The sequence below is a fragment of the Nymphalis io genome, chromosome 8 (assembly GCF_905147045.1).
Source record: "Nymphalis io chromosome 8, ilAglIoxx1.1, whole genome shotgun sequence".
NCBI classification, from domain to species: Eukaryota; Metazoa; Arthropoda; class Insecta; order Lepidoptera; family Nymphalidae; genus Nymphalis; species Nymphalis io.
This window is the reverse complement of record NC_065895.1, coordinates 10,902,384-10,926,885: the sequence shown is the minus strand read 5'-3', so window position 1 is coordinate 10,926,885 and position 24,502 is coordinate 10,902,384. Positions and strand designations below refer to the sequence as shown.

At 32.5% G+C, this 24,502-nt stretch overlaps 1 protein-coding gene across 1 annotated transcript; it reads left to right on the top strand.

The window, feature by feature from the left end:
* The first annotated feature begins 1,775 nt into the window (after positions 1 to 1,775).
* LOC126769944 (nitric oxide synthase-like protein) lies at positions 1,776 to 24,004 on the top strand. The gene is made up of 22 exons (XM_050488975.1): positions 1,776 to 2,166; positions 7,903 to 8,039; positions 9,021 to 9,183; positions 13,127 to 13,218; positions 13,301 to 13,442; positions 13,546 to 13,685; positions 14,662 to 14,836; positions 15,122 to 15,303; positions 16,474 to 16,588; positions 16,983 to 17,222; positions 17,674 to 17,778; positions 18,678 to 18,739; positions 19,243 to 19,355; positions 19,679 to 19,908; positions 20,585 to 20,833; positions 20,914 to 21,067; positions 21,242 to 21,411; positions 21,493 to 21,703; positions 21,933 to 22,020; positions 22,145 to 22,415; positions 22,495 to 22,686; positions 22,863 to 24,004. Exons 1-22 carry the CDS (start codon positions 1,861 to 1,863, stop codon positions 22,971 to 22,973), a joined length of 3,648 nt encoding a protein of 1,215 aa, XP_050344932.1. The 5' UTR covers positions 1,776 to 1,860; the 3' UTR covers positions 22,974 to 24,004.
* Positions 24,005 to 24,502: the final 498 nt, after the last annotated feature.

Sequence of the window (24,502 nt, the reverse complement as noted above, 5' to 3'; positions counted from 1 at the left end):
AACCTAACAAGAATGTTGTAGGTAGGGCTTTGTGCAAGCCCGTCTGGGTATGTACCACACACTCATCAGATATTCTGCCACTAAACAGCAATACTTATATAGGTTCGTTCCGATTTGAAGGTGTGTAAGCCAATGTAACTACAGCCACAAGGGACATAACATTTTTGTTCCCAAGGTTGGTGGCGCATTGGCGATGTAAGGAATGGTTTTTTACATCGCCAATGTCTATGGGCGATGATGACTACTTAACATCAGGTGGCCCATTTGCCCGTCTGTCTACCTATAACATAAAAACATTACCAAGGTTTTGACTTAATTATACAGAATAAAACATATTTTACTTATTAACTGTTGAATGAAATCTTGTTTTAATTGCGAGAAAACGAAAGCCATTCAATTATATCAATATGACAAAACAAGAATATTATTCTTTTAAAATATTACACCAAAATATTGTCAATAGAAATAAAATTGAAACTGAAAGTTCAATAGGTACTGTAAAATACAAAGCAACCCTTATTCAATATATTTTAAGTTCATCAAGAATGATCAGATTATCTTTATATAAAGAAACCTTAGGTACATACAAGCCTCCATTCCGCAGAAATAGTTGATATTATTCCATCTTAAATAATTTAAGAAATGAAGATTAAATGTTTTTTAACCCTATGTTTTATTTAAAAGATCAAATAACTTACAAATATTAAATATTGATACATAAAACGGTATGTGGAACTCGCCGGCGCCTTGATCATACAGTGCACCGCAAAACCCACTAACAAAGCAGCAGTACCCTCACCGTCTCATCGGGGGGGTATCACGGGATCGCTTACGCATACTACCTTGATGCCTCGACGGTTGGCCCGCCTATGCGCTCCGCTGCCTCCTTCTGTAAGATGACACTTTCGCAAACTATCTCTATCCAGCACCTTTCACTGTTAAGCATGGAGTTAATCACGCTCGGCAGCGAGAGGTCTCCACCGACTATCGCCGCCAGGGAATGCCTCTGGGGCCCAATCATCTAAACATGACCCGACTTAGACTTGACATTGAGCTATTATATAACTAGTAACTATTAATGTGCGTAAATAGCCTAAGAAATTTAAAAACACAAAAAATTTTTAACTAAATTATTGTCAATTTATTCTAAATATGCATAAAATGGCAATAAAATAAATTTAATGACAATTGTCAAAATAACATTATCAAGAATTTTGGGCCGTTATCGCTATTCTGGCCTCAATTATTGTATCATAAAAAAAGATAATTAATTATTAGAACTTATTTTTATTGTAAGTATAATAGAATTTTCATGCGTTTATTTAATTTAGCAACCGGTATATATGACTACATTCTTAATCACTGTTTACTTTTTTTATTTATTAATTTAAAATGTAGATACTTAAAGATATTTTAGATTTAATAACGTAATAATTACAATATATATTTTTCAAGTCGTCAAAGAAATACGTACTATATTTTCAGATTTAAATTTACCCCAAAGCTCCAACTTATTATATTTTCTATGGGTTGGTCGTGAATGAACCGAAAGTTGAAAGTAAATAAAAACTAAATACAAAATAAAATTTCATAATATAATGATTTCTTTATAAATACAAAGATGCCGCATTTTTCGCTTGTAACGCAATTAATCAAGTCAACATACGAATCTTTGTTTGCAAATATTAAAAACAAACTAGTGTGGAGTTTGTCACAGACGATAAAACTGTTATAAATACAACGGTAACACCTATTTGTGATTAGTGCGCCGCGCATGCGCCTGCGCCTCATTACTAATTATTTCAAAATTCTTAACTTGCAACAAACTTTTATCGGACAGTGCTTGTCGAAACTGACAAAATGGCTCCCGGTGTTATACAAAATTCTGAAACGGTTATCAATAATACTTTGGAAGTGATTACGAATGATGAAGATCTTATTGCTGGTTTGACGAATGAGGTCAAGACGTGTCCCATCGACCATCTCGCTTTGGCCGAAGTCAATAATGTTAACGATCAAGAGTTGGAAGAGGATGAAGTTAAAGTTCAAATCCTGAAGCTTGATAAGAAGCAACCCCGTCAAGTTATTAGACCAAAAGTATTGAAAAATCATGAGTCCAGTGAATATTTATATGATAGACTCTATGGTACAACGTGTCCTAGAGTGGTGAGTGAAAATACCCTCATTTAAAAATGTTAAGAAACGAAAAAAAATATGCAAAAATGAAAGTAAAATTGAAAATTTTAAACATTAAAGGGTAAAACCATTTAATGAGACTGAGTTATGATAAATATACTATAAGACACTGTACGTCATTTAGTTTACTTAAGAACTGGTTTCTTTAATGTATTTAACAAATTTTAATAACCACGTTCAAGTATTTTGCTTAAGTCTAAGGTCTTAAGGGTCATATATTTTTTGGTCCAAATTATCTTTTAAAATCTGAAATGCTTGTAAATATAAAAGTACTTTAAAATTTTATTTTTAAGTATTATTTACAGTCATAGATAGATATTCATTCATATTCTGATATAATCTGAATAGTCAGATGTCAGTAGATCGTAGTTCGTAACAGCCTGTGAATGTCCCACTGCTGGACTAAAGGCCTCCTCTCCTCTTTTTGAAGAGAATGTTTGGAGCTTATTCTACCACGCTGCTCCAATGCGGGTTGGTAAAATACACATGTCGCGGAATTTCAGTGAAATTAGACACATGCAGGTTTCCTCACGGTGTTTTCCTGTCGATGTCTGTCTTTAATAGCAATTAAGACCGTCTAATTATTTACTAGATAACTTATATAGAGTAGCTGTAAAATTATAGTAAACAAACCATCATTTTCTCTGCACATGATTTTTCTAAAATATTGCACGAACGTGCCGATAAGTTTCAACAGTAATTATTTATTCAATATTTCGCAGTAATATTTAGGATGAAGACTAAACATAACTTCGTAATAAACGTAAATAAATTACCAGGTATATGGTTAATGATGTTTGTTTTGAAGCAAATTTTCAGTAGTCAGTATTTAGCTGTAATCATAAGGATATTTAAACTTTACCTAAGTTTAAACTTAGAACAGCCGATGGAGAATGCTGTTATTTTTAAATATATTAAAATTATGGCTTGGTTCTGGTTATTTCTATTTAAGATGACTTTCTATCTCTATTGGTGTGAATAGATGATTTAGGAAAAAAGTGTAGTAGAGTTGCAATATTTGCAGTAGTTTTTTTAGTCTTTAAGCTTTTCTAAATGGTCTGTTAAATCCTTGGGGGAGGCCTTTATCCAGCAGTGGACGTCTTTCGGCTGATATGAAATGGTCTGTTTTGTCTTGAGTAACTTCACATAAGTCGGATGTTAAATTATATTTATCTTCTCTTCTGTTTTAAGTTGATTTATCTATGAATGCTGAAATAATAAGGACGTTTATACATACAATATGTTTTTAGAAAAGTACGTGATTTAAACTTGGTGCAATTTAAAGATCAAAAATGGATTCAAACTTCGTTACACCTCAATATTTTTGAAACGCAATATTAATTTTTATCACTTTATAGTTTTCACGTACCGAACCAAATGCTGTCGTGTCAATAACCAGCTTAATTTTATTAATTATTAAAAACCAAATAATTGTACAAGATATATATATATATATATATATATATATATATATATATATATATATATATATAGCTAGAATATTTCAGAAAAATTGCAAAGGCTTTTCTGTACGCCTTACTCTTGTGTAGTTTGGGTATATTCTTTTTACGATGTATCTGAATGTGTAAAGGGTTTGCATATATATATTTTTCAAAATATCGTTGGCAATAACTCTTAACTACACAGTCAAAATGTTTTAAGAAATTAAAATGCTTATAATAAATTAGAACTGATAGGAAAATAATTTATTCTCAGACAATCGACGTCTTATCTATGTAATGAAGTAATAATTTTAATTAAATATATAAATAATGTTTTAACTAAGTAGTTTGCATAGTAATTATTTTACGTTTTTATTTTGATCGAATTAGTTCAAGACTTGTATACCAATAATCAACCTTAATACCAAACAGTAAAATATTTGACGGGCTGTTGTGGGTTCGATTCCCACCCTGGTCAGACATTTGTGTGCATGAACATGTCTGTTTGTCCTAAGTCTGGGTGCAACTGTCTATATAAGTATGTATTTACAAAAGAAAAGTAGTATATGTAAATCAGTTGTTCGGTTTTCATAGTACAAGCTCTGCATAGTATGGCTATGTGTAAATAATGTCCCAGGAAATTATTATTATTTCTCATAGCACAAACTCTTTGTCTGAATGCAAACAAAAGGCAACTTGTAAACCATATAGGCATTACTTTTTTTTTTTCTCGCAGTGGAAACCTTCAGAAAGGTACCCGGGTCCTATGGGGGTGAAACCGGCTTATGTGGGATTCTTACCCACTAAAATCACTGCGATGGCTGTCCTCAGCACGGATCGGAGAGGCTGCGGGATCGTGTTGATATAACGCATCCGCGGCCTCTCCCGTGCTTTGCTTCACTCGTGGCTCGGCGGAGCTCTCATCAGGGGGCGAATTTCACCCCCCCCCCCCGCACTCCTCGCGTGCGTACGGCAGCGCGAGGCCATCACGGCTGCCGTCCTCCACAGGGCCGTCTGAAATAGAACACGTGAGGCCCCCACCTCACGCATTCACGGCCCCAGGGTTACACCCTTTCTTTTAAGCCCCGGGCGTCTGGGCTATGGGAGGGCCGAGACGACGCCGTCGTCGTCTCCGCCGAGCAGGATCGGCCCTTTCCCGTTCCCGCTCCACCGTCTCCTTCTGAACTATGACGGTCTCACAGAAGGAGGCTACGGCCCTCCACGCCGATTCCCTGCGAAGCATCGCCGACACGATTGCTCACAGGGACAGGTCTTGTCCGACTTCACGGACCAGGATCTCCCTCTCCGCACTCCACGCGGGGCACACTTCCAACGTATGCTGAGCGGTGTCCCGGTCCACGCCACAGTGGTGACACATCGCCGTCGATTCGCGTCCGATCTTACACAGGTATTCTGCAAAACAACCGTGACCGGTCATTACCTGCGTAAGTCGGAAGGTGACTCGCCGCTTTCGCCTCATCCAGGCTTCACAGAGACGGTCGCGCCACGTCGCAAGAGCCCTCCGGTGTTCTTGCTGCTTCAACGCCTCGAGCGCACTCGAAGTGGGCGCGCTTTCACTGTTCTGGCGGAGGATGCGGGTCTGTTGGTAGACCCTCGCATCCATATCCGCCAGAATATCCAAGGGCGGAAAGCGCGCTAGGACGGTTGCCGCCTCGTAGGATATCGTGCGATATCCCCGCACTATGCGGATGGCCACTCTCCACTGCGAACTTTGGATCTTAGTCCTGCATCGGCGGACGCCCGATAGTCTGTGAGACCAAACGGCTGCCCTGTAGAGGGCCATCGATCGCACGACACCGGCATAGAGACGGCGAACTTCCTCCCTCGGTCCCTCGAGATTAGGCAGCACTTTGTGCATAGCACCCGCTACCTTCTCGATCCGGGGGGCTAGGCGCTCGAATATAGGCATTACTTATCCCAACTTTACGCTCTAAAAAAAATATTACTGCCTTAAAACAGTGTTTAAATTTGAATGTCAGTACACTCACTCGTGAATACCCCTCTGTAAGCTGCTGTAGACAGCGCCACAGAATAGTCCCGACTATGTGGTTAATATGCGAGTTTATTTCTTAAGCTATCGAGAAACGTAAATTAAAGAAAAACGAATAATACGAATTATATTCTTAAATTTCATATTTATAGATAGTTATAATATATAAAAGGGTTTATACAAGTCAGATAAAGATTGTGTTTTCTTAGGTATAAATATATTTTAATAATATAACTACGTGTAAACCCTTAATGGATTTATATAGATATTTAAATCGTTTTTTAATACATTATATTAGAAAGAGACGAAGATATAACCAATTATTGACAATTTTATAATATTTTTCAAATATATACGACATATCACACAGTTTATCTCCTTACCAAATTTCGGTCATGGCGGCTAACGTCAAAGTCTTGTTAAGTGGCAGGATATATTATAATGCACAAGTGTTCTTAAATGCAGGTGCACTTTAATCTCCCGTCCCGTAGTCAAATGGGACGGCAAAATTAAGCGAACGCAGACAGACCAGGGCTAGGCCTAACGAATTTATTTACTTCTGCTTTCCCCGTAGACCGTGGTTTCGCCCCTGTGTGAGGGGGTGATGTCCTTTTCTATACCTGTGACAACGTGTTTGCAAATTCATTGATTTCAGTAAGGATTTAATAGTGCCTTATAATAATGCTAACACTAATTTTCTGCTGTTATATATAATAATGTTTATTTTAAACTTTAGGCTACTTACAATGTGTTTATATTTAATTATTCTCGATGACTTTTATTAACCCAATTTAGGATGTGAACCCAAAATCTGTAGACAGCTACTAAACAACGAGACAACCATTTATCACAAACTTAGTATGAAATGGAAATTCGAAATATGTTTACTATAATTTTTTTTTAAATCTATATTAATATTATAAATGCGAAAATTACTATTTTTTACGCTTTCACGGCTAAACCACTGAACCGAATACGATAAAGTATAGTATTAAACAAGCTTGAACCCTATCAAAGGATATAGCCCCTTTTCCCCATACCATTCATAATGCAAGTAAGACCAATTCAATGACACCATGTTAGGTAGAGTAGGGTTCTGATAGTTCACCGATTTACTCGTAATCTATCTTAGTATTACAATATATTGTAATTCGAAGATGAAAATGATTATTTTTATTATTTTGTAACAATGACTGTTTTATATGTTTATAACTATATGTCTTACTGTTATAGAAATATTTTATTACCAAACACTATTGACCCCTTTTTCAACGTACCATACTCATAAAAACGTGTTTAAATAAAAGCAAGTGCTTTTTTATATCTTACTTCAAGTATTCATTAAGATAGGAATGTGATAAGGAATATTGTTACTGTTTATTTAAAAACTAAAAAAGAGTGTAATTAATTTATAAAATAGCTCAATAAATTCATATAAAATAACTCAATAAATTCAAATAAAATAAATTTTAACTTAGTAATTCATGTTATATATCAAGTCATGGTTTATTTTTTTTGAAGTTATGGTTTTTTTTAAATTATTATATTTGGTGGTAGGCCTTTGTGCAACTCCGTCTGGGTAGGTACCACTCGCACATCACACATTCAACCGCCAAACGTCAACGGGCAGTGGTCAACGTACAATCACGTGGCCCATTTGCCAGTTTGCATACCTATATCAATAATATATATATATATATATATATATATATATATATCATCTGACTGAAGACTAGAATAGATAAGCGTCATTGAGAAACCTATGATTTTAATATATATCTAACATACACTTGACCATAGTTGTATCGTGGGAGCAACAGTGGGAATTTCAAATAATTTAGTAACAACTGACTTGCTATTCGAAAGGTATAATTTAAAGGAGTTCCCAGGAGGGAGATAAATTTACTATTTGCCGCGCAAACGAGATTCAAATCTATCTTGAGTTGTCCGATTCAATCAGACACGTTACTTTAGTAAATAATGTTATTATTTTGTTATATACTTATAAGATGTGTTTTGTATATGGATGATTATTTAATTCAACCGTATAAAAACCTATTCTATATTATAAATTGAAATACAAAAGCTTATCATATTGGTTTATTTTAAAGCCATTTTAATAAATTTGGATAAACGAAAAATCGTCAAAGATTTTGTAAATGTATGTATGGCATCATGTCAAAGTCCCTTTGACATTTACTTTAAATTATCAGTAGTAAAAAATATATTTCATAAATTTAAATTTGTCAACAGCCAACGCTATGCAACGAGAAGGCATGTCTGGGCAGTTTGATGGCGATCCCTGGACGCGGGGACGTGCCGAGGAGTTCGGAGGAAGTTCTCAATGATGCCAAGGATTTTCTCGGTCAATACTTTGCGTCTATACGAAGGTATGTTTCATTATATACTTAAATGTATGTGATAAACCTATTGATGATGATCTTTTGGACCGAGTTTCGACAACGGTGTTCAATCTCATGGACGGTAAAGCATACGAGATATTATATACCAATGCAAGTGCATAAAAATATGCGTAAATAAACATTATTTCCTAAAATTCATGATCCGCCAAGCGTAATTTTTGTGGCATTAACAACTAATCAAAATACGAAAAATATTTTTTGAATTTAATCCATTTACAAAAAATTATACTGCAATCTCGATTTAAGATAAATGTAAATTCAGCTAACTAATTACAAATTTAAAAGCATATTATTTGATTGCAAGTATGAGTATTGCTTTACACTTGAAAAACATAGTCAACAGTATAATTTAAGCCATAAAACTGTATGGAACAGCTGCCGGAAACTCTAATAGTTATCATATGCAGTCCTTAGAAACGAATCTGCGCTGAAAAACATTGAAATTACAATATTTATGTGAAAAGATTTATTATATGACGTCATTCTAATTTATGGACTTTGTAAAACGCTCTATTTATAGTCAAAAATATGATGTTTTTATGTACGGGCGGCTATTTCATCCGCATAATATTTATATTATACATGTTCAATTCATGCAGTTTGTAAATACGCCACACCTTAGAATCATAGCATGAAGCTACATAACCTCCGTGCCTCCATCCCTCAATACATTGACTGTCAAATGCAAAAAGATGATTGACAGTTCTAGAGATCGCGCTAAGCATACAACCTACTCAGCTTCATAATATATGTAATATTTATTTAATATTATATTTTATATTATTTTGCTTTAAGTCTTTTAAATTGGCCGGGAAAATCGGTAAATATTATAAATCAATAAATATAGAGCCCGGTACAACATATTGTTCGGTGTTTTCGTCTTTTTCTGATCCAAATTATACATCGAAACAAATTTTTTTATTAACATAATACATTATGTTTCAATAGGGCTAACACTGTTGCCCATGAGGCTCGCTGGAAGACCGTTCAAGAGGAAGTAGCAAAGACAGGCACCTATCAGCTGACTACAACGGAATTAGTATTTGGAGCCAAATTAGCTTGGAGAAACGCTAGCCGGTGTATTGGCAGAATACAGTGGTCCAAATTACAAGTACGTATTACAATTCTTTAATCACACTCCAAATATTGGTTTCAATCCTGGTGTTTGATGTAAAAATATGTAATCAAGAAGTCACGTGAAGATTGGATATTACAATCAGAAACGTCTGATTCTAATGTTACTCTTATTTAATATACTTTTTGTGTATTAGGTTTTGTTACTCAAATATAGTTATACAGTTTAGTTGTTTGAATTACCGCTAAATAAACAATAATAATCTGTTTTTTGCTGTGATAATGTATAAGATTTGTTACGAAAGTTATCGTATTTATGAGGCTTAGGAAATTACTTTATTAATTATACTTCGTTGTGAGACTGCCCATCTCGCCACTCATCACTCATTCCCCTTCTTTCGGTTTCAAGGATGAGCGAGCCAGAGTAATTATAAGGTACATTATATCTTAGAACAAATATTTGACGGTGTATAGTTGGTGTTAGATGTGGTTTATACTTATCTAGAAAGCCTTTGTCTAAGGGTGAAAGTGATTTTAATCAAGTAGCTAATTCGATCGTAAAAAAGTAAAAATCATTTAAACTAACGAAACAAATGAACTTACTTTTACTAAGTTAAAAGCAAGGATAAAATCAATTACGTCGATTCTTGTTACGCTGTCTGAGTATAACTGTTAACACGGAGAAACTAAACGAATTTACCGAGTCTAATGAGAAAATTTCTCATTTCCAGCGCCTATACAAAAACATGGGCAATTACTTGTTTGTTTTCAGTGTTGAACTATCTTAGTTAACTAAAAAATTGTTACGCTTCCATGGTGTTAAAACACCGTTGATACAAAGTTTCGAAGTTCTAAACTCAATTTCGCTCAAAAGCGCTTTCGATTAACATACTTCGTGTGTTTCAGTTAAGAAATGCACCACAGACCCGTTTCATTAAATATATATACGAAAAATGTTAATACTTAATACTATATATAGATCGAAACGACTGAGCCTTATAATATTGTTTTTAAATCTTACTAACTGAGTTTCTCGATTTCACACGCGTTAAATTTGGATTAAAGATGTATGTTTTAAATACACAATGATTACCTGCCTTATGTTTGACAGATCGGTGACGTTAATGGATACTGTTCGGCAACTTAGAGAACGTGTAGATAAATACGTCATATCTATAACTATTCTAAACAAAATGTTTTTGAAATGAAATGTTTTGCAAATGACAAAAATTAAATCTCATGTTTTATGAACATTGATAAATAAGGCAATAAGGCAGGCTCATAAAAGATTATATAAATGAAAAAACAGCCTACTATTAACATTCTTTGATTTTTATGCAGAATAAAATATAATAGTTTACTTACTTGTTTTTAATTAATACATACCTATGTAATTTTATAGTCAGAAAAGGGTATCCGCAAAGTTTGTTAATGGTTTGTAATCGTAATCTTCGAAAAAGTCGATCGTTTTAAATATTACTTAAAAAAATAGATTAAAATTTAGATTTTAAGCTGATTAGTGCGTGAGTTATATTAAGACGTCAGAATAAAATGTTGCGTATTTGGACAATAGTTTAACAAACAATGATAGACTAGAGTTACATAGATAGCCAGACGACATCTTACAAAATGTAAGTAATTAGTCATGGTACTTGTCTGTTTATTCCAGCATGTTATAATATTATGTCACCACGTAGCAAATGACGTTACAGAACGATTACTTGTAACTTCGATGAGCTATTTAATTTTCTATCTTATTTTTTACACGATAGAGTCTAAGGTTCTAAAGTTAATATTAAGACGGATTAGTTATACCCGAAGAACATTAGGACAACGACATATTAGTAAAATCCTACACGTATTTCGTGATGTGTAATGTTTAATTTGTTTATAATATTTTACGTGATTCGAATATCGAATGCAGTCAAAAATGTTAATTTTGTTTCACATTACATCGTTTTGACATTTAATTATTATTATCTTACAAATCTTTGATTTATAATATGCTCCAAATACAAAACTCTAAACCACGGTTCTATAACTAATTTAAATGAAAACAGTTATAAAAATGATGTTATTAAAATAATATGATTTTAAACCAATCTTATAAAACTTTTTTTTGTAACATTATGCAACATATTAAAGAACATACTTTATGTACTTAAAGGTCGTAAACGAAGAACTTGTAGAATTACTTTTTTCGAGTGTAATTACGCACACAATAGGTTATCTGGTTTTTATTACAGTAATCATGATAATTCTATTTGGTCACATTTTATACTTTTTAAAGGCATCATTTCTAGAAAAAAAGTAGTAAAAGTTAAGTAACTGTAAGTACAAGTAACATATGCAAATTTGTTCACGTGTTATTTTCGTTAACCACGTGATGAAAAATATAAAAAATTAAGCGAATGAAAAATCTATGTATCTTGCTGGGATTTGAACCGGCAACTTTCGATTAAGAGTCACGTCTTCCAGCCACAACGCTATCTCGGCTCAGAATTTTAGGACGCCTAAATAATTTCCTATACATCAAATTTCAATACCGGTTAAATCAAAATTTCTTTGAGACTTGAAACTATACGTTGCAAAAAAAAGTGTAGTCATCAATTAGACGATAAATAAATTCGAATCCAATTTTAAAATCCATTTCAGCGGTAAAGGAAGATATCGTGAATAATCTGCACACCTTTAGAATAAATTTATATGTACACAATGTGATGTACACCATGAATTAGCTCCAAGTATTTTCTTAACAAGACTGGAAAATTATGTCCAGCATTAGGACACTTATAAGTTTATACTGTTATTTTTAAGAATACATTAATATCAAGTTAAGAAACGATTAAAAACCGTAGACTACAACCACTAAAAAGGTAGCTGAATCTCAATATTTTTCTAATTAGTTCGCTTGATTGAGTCGCAGCCGACGTAACGACATTACGAATAATTTATTCGTTTGCCTTCATTCAGCTCCCATCGGCTGAAGTGGAATGAGTGGGATTTAGATCGGAATTAGCGGGACCACTTTTAAGTCTCTCTGATGTTCGCGAGTACATTTCGTAATTACATTGCTTAAATAGATTGCTTGGGTTAATCTGCACGGAGACTCGGTTCGTACGCGGTTGCCGAAATTTTATAAAGTGAATGAGGACACCGTGTTGTTTTCTTTTCAACTGGATTCAATTTAAATTCTGAATTTTAGTTTTATTTGCTACGTATGTTAAACTCATCAACTTGATTGATACATACATCTTTTCTGATTTAAATAGACCCGAGTAACTCGTTTTGTTATAAATGTATTTGAGATTTCTAATTCGAAGCCTGTACGAACAAAGTAATATATATAAAATAACAGGCAGTTTTTCTCTGTGTAACACTACTCAATATTAGTGCAAGAAAACGGAATAGTAAAACGATCTTACTGACTTAATCACACGTTTACAATTTCAAATGCTTTATGACTTTGTGCCCCTTTTATGTTTCACCGCATTGTATTATTATAGAAATATCCTTTTTCTCTCTAGCGAAGACTTTGTGCTTTGTATAATTTTTCTTTGTGAGCTTTAGGTGTATTCTTAGTAACATTCTTTACAGAAAGATATATCGTGTACGACTGGACACGAATTCATATTTACTAAAAATATGAATTCGTGTCCAGTCTCAGATGAACTCACATTTTAAGCAGCTCACGTACCGAAATCTACCAATTATTATTTTGTTCTGGTAGTTACTATAAAAGTTACTATTTGGATTAAAATTATTGCAATAATTTTATTCACCAATAAAGATTTTAATAATATCGTTAGTAATATATATTTTGTCTTTAGTAATTATAATTATATTACTTTAGTTATATTTATCTTGACATTAAGTAACTTTCTCTTAAAATTACTATTTTGATTAAAAGAGAACTTTGTATATTTTGTAAGATATAAAGGCTAGCGTTCATTTTACCTATACGTATTTTTTCCGCTCAGGTTTTCGATTGCCGTCAAGTGACAACTACTAGTGGAATGTTTGAAGCTCTTTGCAATCATATAAAGTACAGCACCAATAAAGGAAATATCAGGTCAGGTTGACATATCTTAAATAGAGTCAGGATGTAATTCAGTATCATTTATTTAATTAAGCATTTGTGATTTCACCCTTAGGTCGGCAATTACCGTCTTTCCTCAGCGCACAGATGGAAAACACGACTATAGGATATGGAACAGTCAATTGATCAGCTATGCTGGATACAAACAGCCTGATGGAACTGTTTTGGGTGATCCAATGCATTGCGAGTTTACTGAGGTAAGCTGTAAATAAATTACAAGGCTAAAGTCACATCACTAATATTTTGAAATAATTGAGTCGTTTTTTATCACTTAAAATGCCTTATAATTAAATTAAACAGCTTTGCTTAAAACTGGGATGGAAACCTCCACATACTGCATGGGACATACTTCCTCTTGTCCTGTCTGCGAATGGAAAAGATCCTGACTACTTCGAGATTCCAAGAGAACTCGTCATGGAAATTCACATGACGCATCCTACGTATGTGTTTTTAGATCACTTATTTTGTATTTTTTTATTTATTTATAGCGAAAGTACATTACTCTTAATTGGTTTGAAGCTTCTATATTATGTTATACAACTTTAGTCTCACCAATAACCATACTCGAAATTATATTAATCAAAAAATGTGTCAGCTACTCACATTTCTTCATTCCGAATCGGTGACAGCTTTTCATTCAATGTAAAATTATTAAAAAGTGTTCGTATGACCGTAAAGTATCGTACGACGTAATAAAATAAAGTAAATTTTGATTTTGATTTCTAACAACCATAACCAGATTAAACTAGTATTTTTCGGTACAATAGTGCTTAGACGATACATGTCGTTATTATCGTTTTTCATCTCAGATTTATGCCGACATAAAAAACTCGGAGAATGCATATTGTGCTTTGTAAAGGCCCGCAAATAGGCGAATAGCGTCCATACAGAGCAGATTGCTTATCGTAAAAGTGTTGTCCAGTGATCTCCAATCTGTGTTTATGGCCAATAAATCCGAGCTCATTCAATAATGCTTCGGTATTGATAATGTTAACTGGCTGTAATGTCTTGTAAAGAAGGTGATAGACTTGTGATTAAGTGTTTGTTACACGTATAAATTAAAATAAATCCTTGTAATCAATCACAACAGTCTATTTTTTTTAAACAGCGATGAATTAGTAATTAAGCTATTGAATTTATAATATTTAATCCTGTTAGTAAAATATTTAGAAAGTGTATAATAGTATTAAATATTAATATAATTATATACGATTTTATCTTTAAATGTTTTTAGATGTTTATTAGTAAATGCTGTCTCCTTCTTTCAAAAGTGAAATTAATGGTGACAAAAAGAGAAATCAATGTTTAAATAAGCACCCGCTAAACAATATTATTAAGTATAAATAATTATTATATATTTAAAAAAAAATGTATATTTATTTGATTTACAATAATTACATAAAAATCCAAAAACAGGCAAGACTGGTTCGAAGAGCTCCAACTCCGCTGGTATGCCTTACCGGCTGTGTCTAGCATGCGCTTTGACTGTGGAGGCATCGAGTTTACTGCAAACGCATTCAACGGCTGGTACATGAGCACCGAAATTGGATGTAGAAATTTTTGTGACACTAACCGACTGAATATGTTGGAGGTAATTTTAAAAATAGAATGACAACTAGTGGCTTAGTTTTGCTATGTCCGTATTTTTCTTATTTGCTTACAAATGGTTCTTCTCAAAGTATGAAGTGTTCTTTTATCGACAAAAAAATCGCAATCGTATATAATATAGTCGTTATAATATGCAGTTCTTTTATTTTAGACTAATATAAGCAAAAAAATTGTACGAAATTAAATTGAATCAGTTAACTACATAATATGGATATATACATATTATCTTTATATTTTAAGTTACTGAATTATCTTTTACTTCGAACAGAAAGTTGCTCAGAAGATGGGCTTGGACACCAGAACTCCAGTTACCTTATGGAAGGACAAAGCGCTGGTGGAAGTAAACGTGGCTGTTCTTCATAGCTTCCAGCAGCATAATGCGACGATTGTCGACCATCACACCGCTTCTGAAAGTTTTATCAAGCACTTGGACAATGAAAACAGGCTTCGGTATGTATTTATATCAGATTGGAGTCAAATCATTCTTATCCAATGAGAAACCAAAATGGCAGATAATAGATATCCGTATATAAATTATGCTTATATGTTTTAATTTTTAATTATCGATTTCATTGTCACAGAAATAGTATGTTACGCCATTAAATTAAATTACGTTCAAATTTGTCTAAATAGCGGATCGACATAAATACAAAAATCAAAATATTTACACTCGAAACGGAGTAAACCTGTGGCATAGTTATTACTAGCCGATCTGCAGACGATGACTTGCGACCATTAAGCTGTCATCACACGAACCTTGTGATTGTTTGATTGTTTTGCCACATGTGCAATAACAAAACGTGTGACTGTTTGTGTCTGGTTCGCACGTATTATCTAGGTTGATGAATTAGACTTTTGGATGTTTATTGTTTCGATGTAGCTATGTAATGGATTAGATAATCGTTAATTTCGAATTTAGCAATATCGTTGTTATTTTGAATGAACTCATCTAATTCGTTTTTAAAAATGGAACAGTTGAGTACGAAAAGGCGGTAAATTAATTAAAAATCATCGGCACAAAAACATGTTGACGCATTATCGGCTTATTTATGGTCTACGTCCTACACGTAGTACTTCCAACTCTGATTGTTTTTATTACTAGCTTGTTTTTAAGCGTAACGTTGTCTTCAAAAATATTTCTGAGACGAGAAGCCGCTCCCCATGTAACCGGCATCACTCTACAACCTTAACTATCTCTTCTCTGACTTTGATTCAATTGACATTGTAATGATTTTTTATTATTTTTTTATATTATTCCTGTTTTACTACTGAATATTATCTACAAATCTGTTAGTAATTACGCATGGCGTTTTTACTCCTAGATGATCGTTGAATGCCCGAAATCACCTATTTACTATTTGGTCTATGTTTAAGAAAATCATATTTGGTAGAATAATAGGCCTTAATTAAAAACGTTTTTAGTGTATGATTAGTTAAACAATACTGTGTATTCTTCTTTTTAAAGACAAATGGATAATGACAGAAAGAGAGAAATAAGTGTTTAACAAAACATCCGCAAAGGAACGTTTATAAGTACGGCCTATAGTTTCTTAACACATACGTTACTTACTAAAATAAATCAATGTTTTCAGTATATTTTATTTTGAAAATATTTACTAGGTCCGGCTGTCCAGCGGACTGGATATGGATCGTGCCACCGATGTCCTCATCCATCACTCCGGTATTTCATCAAGAGATGGCGCTCTACTACTTACGACCTGCTTATGAATATCAGGTTATTTGAATTTACGTATAAACGCAATGCTTAATCTTTCCATCATAAATTAATAAAATAAAAATTAACAGTTCTTTTTACATACAAAATTATTTATAAAGTCATGATATAGTTTTTGAAATCGAAAAAAATAGCATAATTTGAAAGTCTTATCGATAAACTAATACCTTAATGCTATTTATATACCTAAATTTGATAATGTGTTCTTTCTTTGTATATAACAAATATTTTGGTGTAACGATAATGAATATATTCACATGATATATGCCTATTAATAATATACTATTGGTACTAAAATACTACTGGACTAAAATACTTATTACGAGTATCTACTTAGGAGTAAGAAAGCATTTCCATAGTATTAGATTCTTTCCTCACACACAAATAATTCCAGGAACCGGCGTGGAAGACTCATCAATGGCAGAAGTCAAAGCCGATCACAGGCAAGAGGCCCATAAATAGAAAGTTCCACTTCAAACAGATTGCGCGCGCAGTGAAATTCACATCCAAACTCTTTGGTCGAGCGCTCTCTAAGAGGATTAAAGCAACCGTTCTGTATGCTACCGAGACTGGAAAGTCTGAGCAGTATGCGAAGGAATTAGGAGTCATATTTGGACATGCTTTTAACGCCCAGGTATTTACGAACGCTTAGTTTGTTTTTTACAGTTATTCCGCGAGTGGCACAACCTATTTTGCAAAGTAAATTATGTGCTCATCAAGACGTTTAATTTTATTTTCAAAATTCACTTTAAAACGAATTAGATTCCTGATAAATGATCGATCAAATGATAAATTGCTGACGCTTTTCTGCTAAGGATGAACAAGCAATTTTAAAGATTGTTCACAGTGTGATTACTGAACTATTTATGATAACTAAATATAATATTGAACTATGTGTTCAAACAGATTAAAAGTATATCGTAAATAATAATTTCAAGAAAGTCTTAGATGTCATTATCCACAAAATTACAAATGTATTTATTGTTTTCATTTCAATCTATGACAGTAATCAGAAGAACAATTTTAGAAAACGAAACTGTGACGTCATCTGGTTTACTGGAATTTCACTAGAATATATTTTCCAGGTTCATTGCATGATTGATTACGACATCACCTCTATAGAGCATGAAGCGCTTTTACTGGTAGTGACGTCCACTTTCGGAAACGGCGATCCACCAGAAAATGGCGTTGTAAGTGTATTTATTATCATTCACTATCTCATTAACTATAATCTTTTAATATTTAGCATCATCATATTCAAGAGAGTAAATTTAATAACGATACGTGTCGTGGGTTGAAATCTTATAAATAGACGCAGATGGTTTGAAATTGAATTTTTATTTAACTATTTTTAAATACCTTTGAAAGCTTACAACAAAAACGGCATAAAACCTGATTCATAAATTTTCTACCCTATCCACGTCGAGTATTTATGGATCCTGAACTTAATTTGTGGTGAATCCCTGAATTTATGTGAGGTGTGCTAATTATTGCTTAAAGATAAAATACAACGATACGGAAATAAATCGTAAAAACGACGCATTTACGAAAACTAATACTAGTAGGAATAATTTGCAAACAATTGTATTTGTAATATACTATCTATATACGTGTTTTTTTATCCTCGAAACAGGCAAGACAGCATTGATATAACGTGGGAAAGTTAGATCGATATTTACTATTCCATTCTATTATCGTTCATTAGTAGCTAAACGCATTTAAGCTGGTGAATTTCACAAAATGTTATATTGTATGTTCTCTTTATAATGTTGAGCCCAATTATTTGAACAAAAGCGTAACAGCTTTAATGTAATAGCAAAAGTTATAGTAATCAAGATACTTTTCAATGTACACCAGAACAAATGAAACGATAAACAAAGCGTTTGTAATTTGCGTTGTTATCGTTAAAAGCAATCTGTTATTAATATGCATAGAATTTAATGTAATTTAACCAATCTATCGAGATATATTAATTCATAGTATCTAAAGCGGAATTTGCATTACGATTTATTGTTAGACAATTTGTTTACATATTTGAATACAATGAAGTATATTCAGTTTTTTTTTTTAAATAAAACACGTGTAACAGGCTTTTGGAGAACATCTTTGTGAGCTGATTTATGCGGATCAAGTTGGTGAAGAAAGTACAGGGTAAGTTTGGAATCAATGTCAGTTATTGGAAATAAATATAAACTTATAATTTAGCCTTCTCGATATATTTATTACAACCCGAAATAGTTCAGTGGATATCATAAATCGAACGTAACCTAAGAAATCTGATTTAAATTTGGGAAGTTGTTAAATAAAATTTTTGTATATTTACATAATATACTATCAAACATCTGTGGAGCAGCGTAGTAAAGGTATGGAGAAATTGGACGTCTTCTTAACATGGGAAAATGCCAAACATTGGGAAATTTAAAAGCTGTTACTCTGAGCCAACTTTTTATCTCAAAAAAATACGGATATTAAATTTTGCGACCTCAAGTTCAGACTAGATCAACTATTGTACCCAATTCTATGTAATATTTAATTGGCTATAAAAAAAAACGGTTACCTTTTTCCAAGTTGGTATATGCCAATTTAAAATAAACATAGATATGAAAATAACTTGATGACCGTACTTAAGTATTTATCATGGGACATATTTTTAGAGCCTCTCAAATGCTGACGCCGAAATCGTTCATCAAAGCAAATAGTCAAATCGAACTTCAAAGATATGCCGCTAGTAATCCAAAGCAGCTCAGTCGGCTCGAGTCTTTGAAAGGTATGATTAGATTGAAATACATACGTTTTACATATACATTTGCATATATTTACTTTTGTATTAATAAAATTCAATCGTTTAACATAATAACATTTATTAAAATAGTGTTTATTTACGTAATTGTTGAATTATAATAGACATGCATATGAATTTAACTTCGATATGACTTAAGAATCAAAAATTACTTTGAAATATATGTAAGTTAAAAGTTTTAAAAATCACGTGATCAAAATAAACTCAACAACTAAAAACTATATTTATTTTATATATAATATTTTTATAACTCTGATAAATAGGCAATAATAATAAAACAATAAATATAGGAAGCGCAACTGATGCGACATCAATAGATAACTTCGGTCCATTGAGCAACGTCCGTTTCGCTGTATTCGCTCTCGGCTCCAGTGCCTACCCAAACTTCTGCAACTTTGGGAAATATATCGACCGTCTGCTTGGTGACTTGGGCGGTGAAAGGATCCACGATGTCGCCACGGGAGATGAAATGTGTGGTCAAGATCAAGCGTTTAGAAAATGGGCATCCAGCGTCTTCAACGTGAGTTATTTGAAGTTTGAACATCGAATTTTATTAAGGTCAATAGGCACAAGATTTTATCACTCTGAGGTTCATTATAAAGTACGGGAATGGTTTTGTAATATTTGCATATGATAATGACTAAGTGGCATATATTTGTTTGTTAATATAATATTTGTTTTATTAGATGAGTCCTCTATCAAGTGGTTATCGTTAATACGTAGTTTATATGTAATAGTTTTAATCTTAACACAACGAATTTTGGTATGTGGTATGAAACCATCAAGACCAAGGCCAAGCTAACCATCGTTATAGCCATTGTTCTCGATGTAATATCCGGCGTCTATGTTTTAATACTCTAATTGCAAACGTTTTTTGCTTTTTAATTATAGTGGGTTTTTTGTGGTCCAGTATATTCTAGTTCATTTTTAAGAAAAGAACGTACGCTATTGATTCTACACAGTCCAAAAAGAATGTTAGTTTTATTAATCAGTCTCGTCATACGTGTCACTTTGTTGTGTTTATCATTTTTATTTCGTAATAGATCCGTAGCGAGATAGCTTTATCAGTGACTGCTTATAAATCTTATTTTTGAGTACCTCTATCCCTCGTCATAACCTTTTCAGAAATATGATAATCCTAATCTCTGTTATCATACAATATGACGTAAGCACTACAAAATATTTTTCTTGTTTAGGTTGCATGCGAAACTTTCTGTTTGGATGATGATGAAACCTTACAAGAAGCTAAACGAGCTCTAGGAACAGTCGCTCTGAGTGAGGAAACAGTACGATTTTCTCTTCCTACCTGTAAGCCACCAGTTCTTTTGAACGCTTTACAAACAGCGGTCAATAGACAGTTAGTGACATGCGTTGTCAAGGCTAACAAAGATTTGGGTGATTTGAGTGCTGAGCGATCCACCATATTCATTGATATGGAACCTAAGGTACCGCTTAAAATCTTATAAAATGCTCAAATAATAAAAATAGATACTAAATAAGTATTATTTATCATGATTTATTTCAGGGTGAAATTAATTACGATCCCGGTGACCATGTTGGTATAATGGCGTGTAATCGTAAAGAATTAGTTGATAGCTTGTTAGCTCGTTTGAAGGACATTGATAATTACGATGAGCCGTTGCAATTGCAACTTATGAAAGAGACCCATACATCAAGCGGTGAGCAAATATTAAATGAATTGTTGTTTGTAATAGTTTAAGTGCATTTGTAAATGTATTTGATTTGTCGATAAAGCTGAATATATCACATTCCATAAATTGTTATTTATAGTAAATATTTATTGTTTTATAATAATATAAGAATTAAATTATAAAATAAAAAAAAATGTTTAGGTCCGGTGAAATCTTGGGAGCCTCATGAAAAACTACCAGTTGTTAGTGTACGTGATTTGTTCACAAGATTTTTGGACATAACAACTCCACCAACAACTATTCTTTTGCAATATTTGGCCAAAACTTGCGACAATGAAGACGAAAAGAAACTTCTGAATACACTCGCCACGGTAAAAACGACGTTTCGTATATAAATGTTTGTTTTACTTAAAATACAATACGTGTTTTCAACAATTTGTAATAAACTCTAGGACCCGGCAGCATACGAAGATTGGCGCCATTACAATTTTCCAACTCTACCAGAAGTTTTGGATCAATTTAAATCCGCAAAACCTTGTGCATCTTTACTTGCCGCAATCCTCTCGCCCTTGCAGCCGAGATTTTATTCAATTTCATCATCACCAATTGCTCACCCGAAACGATTACACCTTACTGTCGCAGTCGTTACATACAGAACTCAAGGTGTGAAAATAAACATCATTACATTTTTTTATGATTATATAGTTCACAATAAATATATTTAAAGTAAACTGGGAAGAGTCCTTCGATATTAATATAAGACATTATAATATATTTATATGGAAATCAGTTAAACAATATTAGTTATGTTATAAACTTATCGTTTCCATCTTACATTTATTTTGTAAATTACTTAAAAGTGTCTCTACAGAATGATGTCATGTTTAAACAGATGGCGAAGGTCCTGTCCACTATGGTGTTTGCTCAAATTATCTTATGGATCGTAAGGCTGGGGATGAAGTTTATCTATTCATTCGAAGGTAAACGCTTCATTATTTTGTTTGATTTGTTTTTATCAGAGATGAATGAAATCAAGTGAAAAGTAGAAATTATACTTGATTTTATCATTCGAGGCTAATATTAACATTATTTTTTTCTTTCCAGTGCCCCAAATTTTCATCTACCGCATGACTTGTCCGTGCCTCTTATTTTGATAGGCCCAGGAACAGGTATTGCACCATTTAGAGGATTTTGGCATCATCGCAAGGCGTTACAAAACACTCGTTCTCGGTCTAACATTGGCCCCGTTTGGTTGTTCTTTGGTTGTCGAACACAAACAATGGACTTGTATCGAGAAGAAAAAGAACAGGCTCTTAAAGAAGGCGTACTCTCGAAAGTATTTCTAGCTCTATCGAGAGAGAAAAATATTCCGAAGGTTTGTTTGAAGGTGTAATTACGAACAACATAATATGTATTATAAAATGTGTATATTAACATGTTGTTTTGTTTAACAGATGTATGTTCAAGAGTTAGCTGAGCAAGAAGGGGCTGAAATTCATGATTTATTAATCAACAGAGGAGCACACTTTTATGTATGCGGTGATTGCAAAATGGCTGAAGACGTACACCAAAAATTAAAAGGTATCATAAAGAAGCATGGAAGTATGACTGATGAGCAAGTGCAAAACTTTATGTTCCTCTTGAAGGTCAGTATAGTATTACATAATTAGTTTAAATATATTCAATTCAATGCCTAATTATTTTTCTTTAATTATGCAAATCATTAAACGAATACACATTGTGTTTTTAATGGACAATAATTAATATAGTCTAATAATTTCCGGTTTATGATGTAATTTATATATTTTCAATACTTCGTTAGGAGGAAAATCGTTATCATGAGGACATTTTCGGTATCACACTTCGCACGGCTGAAGTCCACAACGCTTCCCGCGAATCTGCTCGCCGGAACAGAGTCGCGGCGCAGCCATGACGTCGGTCTTCACGTTTTCACACCACTAACCATATACCAAACAAGCTTAATCTTACCAATAAATAAATCATTTACACTATATAAAAATTTTTTATCAACAAATATAACATTATTATGATCGCTTCATATAGCGCCTTTAATATTTTCAATAAATATATCTCCATCTGACTTATTATTGGTCTTTGATGGTCCAGCTTTTGCTAGTTAGGCGATTAACATTAAAGTTATACAATTCTATGGATTAGTACATTAAAGAGCAGCTATTGAGTAATTTTCCATTCCTATTTCTATTAGTTATTTAATTAAGTCAATTAAAGCACCTCAAGTACTTATGACTGAGTGATTTGATTTTAGGCTGGCATTTACAGAGGTTGTGTATGTTAACTGTTTTATTGTACATACCTTGAAAATAAATATTTTAAATATTATTATATTCGACATTTAAAAACATAAATATAATTTATTAATTATTATTCAGTCCTAAGTTTAGAATATAAAAACGCAGGGTTGGAATGTTTTACGCACAAGAACCTCTTTATTTGGCACCTCTTTAAAGCTTCAAATTTATCATAATAAATTAACATTTAACTAATAAATTCGAAAAAAAGATCTTTTGAAATAATAATACATAATATGAATTTATTAATCCATACTCTTTAGGGTGTAATTTTAATATATTAGATATTAATAATTAATTAATAACCCTTTTTGAATCGTTTTCATTGTTCATTGTAATTTTCACATGTACATTAATATGCATTTAGTTAACTAACTTAAATAAATTTCTTCATATTTTTATATTATTTTATATTTTGTGTAGTTAGAACAAACGACGAGAATTTATTTTTAATATTTGCAATTGCCAAAATTTGTACAAAATATTTTATAGTTAGATTATTTTACGCTTTGTAAATAAATTGTTTTATTTAACAATAACCTCTAAAAATTCAAATAAATCATTATCATACAAAATTATAATTATTTTTCAAGGAAACGCAATACACTTAGCCAAATGTTTTAATGATATATCCAGATTATATTAGGTTAGAAAAATTAAATAAATGTTTTAGCTATATTTATAATTATAAATTACAGTCTAATTCTTATTGGTCTATCCTTTATGCTGTCAGTAATTGTGAACGTTGAATTTTGTGATTCTTTATGATAGTACTAAGAAATGTATTCATATTTTCTATTACTCATGTTTAAATACAAAATATACAAAAATATTTCTAATGACTAATATTTCTATATCAACTTAAATTGATTATAATTGTCTTTACCAAATATTTACAATTCATATCTTCTAAATTAAAGCACGTTTGGGACTAAATGTATTAACCGATTCATATCAAAATATTATTCGCACTGTTTCGACTAGTAATTAAATGTTTGACTGAAAAAAAAAACAATTATTGCTATTTGCGAATATTGAATAAAGAAAAATTGTCTGTTATTTATCAAATAAAGTTCCTTAATATTCGGTAATGACTAATTTTTGTTTTATTTCAATCATCCTGTAATATTGA

Coding starts and splice junctions, on each gene's coding strand:
- LOC126769944 (XM_050488975.1), top strand. CDS start 1,861: ATGGCTCCCGGTGTTATACAAAATTCTGAAACGGTTATCAATAATACT. Junction 13,219..13,300: donor ACCAATAAAGGAAATATCAG/GTCAGGTTGACA, acceptor TTTCACCCTTAG/GTCGGCAATTACCGTCTTTC. Junction 18,740..19,242: donor GTTGGTGAAGAAAGTACAGG/GTAAGTTTGGAA, acceptor ACATATTTTTAG/AGCCTCTCAAATGCTGACGC.